This window comes from Micromesistius poutassou (genome assembly GCF_964030765.1).
Source record: "Micromesistius poutassou genome assembly, chromosome: 4".
Classification (NCBI taxonomy): domain Eukaryota; kingdom Metazoa; phylum Chordata; class Actinopteri; order Gadiformes; family Gadidae; genus Micromesistius; species Micromesistius poutassou.
Window position 1 is genome coordinate 8,267,534 of NC_140274.1, and position 7,196 is coordinate 8,274,729.

At 44.1% G+C, this 7,196-nt stretch overlaps 1 protein-coding gene across 2 annotated transcripts in view; it reads right to left on the bottom strand.

Moving 5' to 3' along the window:
* ankrd13b (ankyrin repeat domain 13B) overlaps positions 1-6,357 on the bottom strand; it is a gene marked incomplete at both ends in the record, with an annotated part of 33,657 nt that extends 27,300 nt beyond the window's left edge. For both annotated transcript variants that reach the window (XM_084466720.1, XM_084466719.1), the window contains one exon: positions 6,250-6,357. In XM_084466720.1, coding sequence (XP_084322846.1) covers positions 6,250-6,357 — 108 coding nt within the window. The remainder of the gene's footprint in view (positions 1-6,249) is intronic.
* Positions 6,358-7,196: the final 839 nt, after the last annotated feature.

Below are 7,196 nucleotides of genomic sequence, written 5' to 3' on the forward strand. Positions count from 1 at the left end.
TGGGGCTATACCAAATAAATTGGTGTGATGCTGACTTCAGAAAAGAGAAGACACAACTACAGTTTGAGTCGCCGGGGAATGTTATATTCAGCTATGGCTCACATTTGTATTTTCTGTCCCCTTGAAGTTTGTCTCTCTTCCTTCTTCGCCTCACATTATACTGTTGTTCGGTCATACCCTAATTTCTCTCTCTCTCTCCCTCTCTCTCTCTCTCTCTCTCCCTCTTTCATTCGCTCTCTCCCTCCCTCTCTGATGAAAGCTTTCAGAAACTTAACTAAATCAAACCCCAAACTCACTCCGTCTGATCCCCTTGTGGCCCTGCTTGGCCAGGGATTGGTCTCAGATTTCATTACGCTAGAGAAGAGGAAGTGTGGGCAATGGGGGGAGGGAATGGAGGGCAGGGAATTACAGTTGGATGAATACATAGCGTCATCAGGACGGACGGATGGGGGGAACAGAAGAGAGGATGAGAGGAGAGAGGAGAAGATGGAAGAAGAGAGGGGATGAGAATGGAAGACAAGAGAGGCAAACGGTGGAGAAGGGTAGTGGAGAGAGAGAAATAGGAGGGGAGGAGGAGAGAAGATGAGAAAAGGAGGCAAGAGAAAAGGAGGGAAGGGAAGACAGGAGAGGAGGAGAAGAGAATGAGGAGAGACAATTGGAGGAGAAAAGAAAATAGGGAAGGAGGGAAGAAAGAAGAAGAGCAGAGACGCTAAAAGAGAGGCGACGACAATGGGAGTGATGAGACGAGACGAGGAGAGCTGGGAATGGAAGAGAGGAAATGGTCTTGTGGTTGGAGACAGGTGGTGGGGAATGGCTGGTGCTTGGCAGATGGTGAGGGAAGTGAAGCAGGCCCGCAGTAAAGGCGGGATGAACCCTCCAAGCTGAATTTACGGCTGTGCTCCTCTGAGCCAGAGCAAAGCCATAACAATTTATATCGCTGAATTACCATTAACACCTTGCCCGGGGAACCACAGACTGACCAAAAGAAGAAGAAGGAGTAAATGGCATTGAGAAGTAGGGAGGGAGAAAAATAGAGGGATGGAGAGCAAGCAAAGATAAACAGACAGAGATTTGGAGGAATGGGAGTGATGGAAAGAGAGGGTGTATTTTATTTCATTTCCTGTCTCTGTTCGGCAGACCACTGGTCTTTACAAGGCCCCTGTTCATTTTCAAATCTCATTGTGCCTTTATGTTTGTCTAACATTGGGGCGGCCACAGAGACAGATGCTGTGCTCGCTGTAAACCGAGTTACGTCCCCGCTGTCCCTCCTCTCCGTCTCCATCTTACACTTTTCTCTCCCAAATTCAATCGTGTGATCGTTAAAAGGTTGACTCACGGGAATATATATTGATGGTATACTTTAATGGTAGAAATCTCCCCCGCTTTCATTATTCTGAAGCTTTTCTCTCCTCTTCAAACATCAAACCCTTATCGTCCTCCTCGTGTCACCACAGCTCGTCTGTGTTCTTCTCTCTCTCCCTCGTCTCTCTGTCTCCAGCTCACCTGGGCCACCTTTTCATTTAGCCTGACTTTGATGTTCCTCTTTGCTGTGTCTACAGTATCTCTCTACAGTATCCCTCTCCCTCTCTCTCTCTCTCTCTCTCTCTACAGTATCTCTCTCTCTCTCTCTCTCTCTCTCTCTCTCTCTCTCTCTCTCTCTCTCTCTCTCTCTCTCTCTCTCTCTCTCTCGTAACATTGATAGCCAATATACCAATTATTTCACCCAGTCTGCTGTCAAAGCATTTTTTTCGCTTTCTTTCTTTATAACACACACAAACGCCCTCGGGCAAACACAAACACTCACAAGCCACTGACACTCACACGCCCACACACCCATCACCACTGACACACACACGCACACACACAAACACACCATCTCACACACACACACACACACACACACACACACACACACACACACACACACACACACACACACACACACACACACACACACACACACACACAACCCACCACTGACCCACACCCACACACACATACTCAATCCTACTTGCAAAGTATTGATCACATGTGTAGCTCAAAGACGTGCTGCCTGTGGAAAATGGGATTCCCTTAGGACTCAGTGTTCTCAGGTCCCTCTGGGTCCCAGGTGGAATGGATGCCAGCTTTGCAAACAGGAACCTGACTCCTGTTTTCACAGCTACACATGGGTAGCAGTAGCACGCTATATAAAAACAGTAATAGACCTGTGTTTTTCGAGGCAAGGACATAACCTAACATAACAGCTATTGCTCCACATCCCTACAGTGTCAGGGATGAACCGATCAATAGACCAATCGCGCATGGGATGTATAATGCTCATGTGATCTGGCGGTGGGGTAGTGAGTTTCTGTTGGGATCTCCTTTTGCAGAGGATAAGACTGGTACATTTGCCACTGCTACATTTGAGCCGCATTACTTTTACATGACATTATCATTGAGCATATTCTCTCTCCTTTCCATACGCGATCATTGTCCATAAAGGGTGTCTCTCATTCCCAATTGTGTGTGTGTTTAAGTGTGCATGTGTGTGCATGCCTGTGTGTGTGTGTGTGTGTGTGTGGGCGTAAGTGCGTGTGTGCGTGCCTGCCAGTCAAGTGACGGCAGGTTATATCCTCCATCCATCAACTGCTAAAACTTTAAATAGCATTGATCAACAGGATCAGGCTTGAAAGTGTATTATCCACCCTGCTCCACCCGCACCCCGCCATAGCACCCCCATCTTCCCCCCCACCAACACTCCCCTGCGCTATACCCTGTCTTCCCCAATGCCTGCAGATCAATCCTGCAGTCCTCACACTCCCGCATAAAGAAAATAATCGTATGCAACTTTCTCCCAAGGCCAAGATTTGTTGTCTCTGTTTTGTGCAAACATTGTAAGCATACAACAGAAGCAAGATGACAAATATATCCATATCACTAGGAAATGATCTGTGTGTGTGTGTGTGTGTGTGTGTGTGATCTTTACGCTTTTGTGTGCATGTTTGTGGTGTGTATGTTTGAGTGTGTTTAAGTGTGTGTGTGTGTGTGTGTGTGTGTGTGTGTGTGTGTGTAGGTGTGTAGATGTGTACACATGTGGCTACAGGACCGGCTGAAAGCCCTGGATAAATGAGTGATGAAAAGGGTGTGATGTGCTGTCACAGGTTAGCAAGTCGATAGCTCATCTTAGCCAGAGGGCACACAGTTTGCTGCATGAAATATACCATGCCACGTCCAATGAGATTCAAGATCTGATATGGCCATGATGACAACTCCAATATTTGAAGGGTATGAGCTCCTGGAAGGTAATAAATATTTCAGCTTGTGATGCATGCTACAATGTTATTACACAGATGCCAATCCATGACAATTGTACAATCATGTTTATCACTAAATGCAAAAAGAGTGGATGTATGTGTCTGTATGTGTATTTGTATGTGTCAGTATGTGTGATTGCACATGGATGTGTCTGTGTGTGTGTGTGTGTGTGTGTGTGTGTGTGTGTGTGTGTGTGTGTGTGTGTGTGATTTCATATGCATGCATGTGAGAGTTGTTTTGTGTGTGATTGCACATGTATGTGTGTGTGTGTGTGTGTGTGTGTGTGTGTGTGTGTGTGTGTGTGTGTGTGTGTGTGAGAGATTAAAAATGCATGTGTGTGCCACTGTGGGTGTGTGTTTGTGTGTGTGTGTGTGTGTGTGTGTGTGTGTGTGTGTGTGTGTGCGTGTGTGTATGTGAGATTGCACATGGATGTGACTGTCTGTGTGTGTGTGTGTGTGTGTGTGTGTGTGATTGTATATTCATGCATGTGAGTGTTATTGAGTGTGTGATTTCACATGCATGTGTGTGCCATCGAGTGAGTGAGTGTGTGTGTGTGTGTGTGTGTGTATGTGTGTGTGTGTGTGTGTGTCTGTATCTGTGTGCATGTGTGCATGCATCTGTTTGTCTGTATAAAGTAAGGCAGTGGAAAAAGAACATTATCAATCAGCTCTGAGCGATCTGAAACCGTAAGAGAAAGAAGAAGTGAAATGGATCAGTTGTTCCTCTCCTGGAGTTTACTACCTGCCTGGACTTCATCTCATCAAACCAGGTGATGTGTGACGTGTATTTGGACATAGAGGGCGAGAGTTTATGTGGGGCTATCTAGCATAACAAGCAGGTGGAAAAATGTCCCTGGGGAGGTATTGAAAATGTCCCTGCTCGCTCTCCTGCTCACCTTCAATCTCCCTCTCTTTCCCTATCTGATGTCTCTTATAATCTCCCTCGCCTTTTCGCTATCGCTTTCCAAATCATTATTTAAGAATGAGAGGAATTTAGAAAAGGATTTTTTTAAATGATGTATAATTGATTCTAGACACTGTGTCTTATCTTTCAAAATATGAAACAAGACCGTTTGTAACACAAGAGCCATGAATATATCAATGCTAGATCAAATGAATGATTTTTCGATACAAGAAACATATTGAAAATGATAAAACCTTGGAGTTTTCTGGCCACGTACAACTAAAAATCCTCATTTTTATTGTATAAATAATGCAACATGATAATGCGAACATAAAAATGAACACACCATGAATAAATTACTTTCCCATCGTTCCTCATACGCTGGATTCTGATGAAAACCCTAACTGCTCAAAGTAATCTTAACTTTGAAATTATGCCTTCATCATAGTTCACACAATACACTATACTATGAATACTATTCCGATCTACAGAAAATGCACAACAGGGATTTGGTTACAATCCCTTAAAAACATTGCCATCATGGGCTTCTGCTTTAAGCTTGGTGTTAGCTTTCATTGATGCTTGTGGGTAACAACATGCTGTCCAAACAGCAAGGCAGGTTATTTCACTGTGAACCGCGATGCCAGTGAGGGTATTTTTGGGTCAAGGAAGGCACAGTAGAAGCAACCGGCAGAAGCAGTATCTACTCACAGTGAGTGCCTTTACAAATGAAGAGTCGAGCTACTGCAGAGCAAAAGCAGGGCAGGAGTGGGTCGGCCATGTTGCTTCAAAAATATGTCACCCCTGCTTTGTAACATTCTACAAATAACACATTCCTCATTTGAAATCATAACATCTCATTTATAAATGAGATGCTTTAAAACACTTTAAAACACCTTGAGATGGCATTGAATTTGTTAATTTGAATCCTAACTCTCAATATTGAGAAAGTTGTGTGTGTGTGTGTGTGTGTGTGTGTGTGTGTTTGCATGTTTGTTTGTGTTTGTATGTTTGTGTGTTTGTGTGTATGTGTGTGTGTGTGTGTGTGTGTGTGTGTGTGTGTGTGTGTGTGTGTGTGTCATTCTTGCACAAAATGTGTGTGCCGTGTGTAAGAGTGTGATTCTTGCATCACATAGTTACATGCACACATCTGCTGGTGGTGGTTGTCTCAATGTAACTACACCATCTTTGCACTGACAGAAAGATGCCTGATTCCACACACAATCACACACACCGGCACACTCAGGAGCACGTTAGGACCCAGCATTGTGCCGATCGCCCTTGTGTCGTCATCGCGATGGAGCTCTGTCATTTGGAACCTCACCCTCACATCATCACACACAGGCTCGAGAGCTACAGTCCTCCCATTCTCACCAGTGGGTGAGAATATCTGACCATACCTCTTGGATATGACAAGTGGCTTGTGTGAGAGCTCCCCCAGAACAAGACCTTAATGACTTGATAACTGTGGTGACTGTGGTTTGTAGCCAAGTGTTTCGCCCACATGCTACAGTATCTGCATTGTCTCACCCACTCACTAAAGGTTTAGGTGCCGGTGGGGAAGGGAAGGAGGATGCATTGAGGCTGCATACAAGGAGCACCGCTCACTCCAACATACACACTCACTGAACAATACACATCATACAAACATATGTTGTTCAGAATATATTCCAGGCTACACTGCTTCTGAAGATGGCTGCACAAAATAACTATAATAATTTTTTTTATATTAAAGTAGAGGTAGGCTGTTTATTTTAACCCCACAGCAAAATTAATAGGTATAGAACTGGGGCTCAAAGAGGTTGTCAACTGATTTCTGAAAATTACAGCCTATTATTTAATACAATTGTATGCTTGTAGGCTTAAACATACCTTTATTTCTCTATTTTTGGGAACTGGGAAGTCTCTTTTATTGGCCCTTTGTTTTAGGAAGTGATATTAGTACCTTAATACCACCCAAATCACAGAGCATATAGCACGTCCCACACCCTTTAAATTAGGACATAGGCCAGTGGTGATATTATATTCTTAATTTTTTTTCTCTCTCACCTGCTCATTCGCTGCAAGCTCTTTCTCCAGCTGCCGATGCTTGCTGTGCCACACTAAATAGTGGATAGGATAACGACTCTTCTCCGGAGTTTTCTTAGCAGAAATCATCTTGCGAACATAGTTTGCCTTCCCTTGTCTCTTTACTTTCAGTATCCGCGGACGATGTACAGGGTACTTTGTTGTCAAGCTTAACGCTATAACATCCTTGATCCTGCTTGATACCAAAGGCGTAGGTATAGCCTCGCGTCAGTTAGTCACTGCACGGAGAGACGATCCCCACTACTGATTGCCACATAACTGCACCATTATCTCCTCACTACCTCCACCTCTTGCCACCCTATCTTCCTCCTTTGAACCACCTATCCCGATCAGCTATGCCACCAGCATCTGCCCTCTCCTCCCCTCACAACGGTGACTGACTGAAACGCGCTGCTGTGAGTCTGGGATGACAGCCCGCCACGAAACACACGCACTCAGCCAATCGCGGACCAGCAGTTGGTTAACGTTATAACGCTTTGCTTCCAAATGTCCATCCAGAAACACGGAAATAAAAGCCATGCCAACTGCGAAATTATTATTATAAATAGCCCTATTGCACAAAATCGAAACTAATAGATGGGCTGCCTGATTCAAGCCCTTCAAGATAGTTAATACATGTGTATCAACCTATTCATTTCTATAACTTGACTTGAGTCATAGGCTATGCTACAATGGTTAAAAAAAATAAGTTGTCATACTAGGACCTATGCATATTTGTGCAAAATGGTAACTTAACTAATTCATGTTTTTAAAAGTGTCATCTTAAAAACAGAATAGTCTTTAAGCCAGGCATCCAACGCGGTGACTATCGTTTTAATAACAGTATCATTACAAAAACGAAACGTGATGATTTAATCAACCAAAACTGTTTTTTTGGTTGCCTCCCCCCCCCCCTGTCGAGTGCAGGG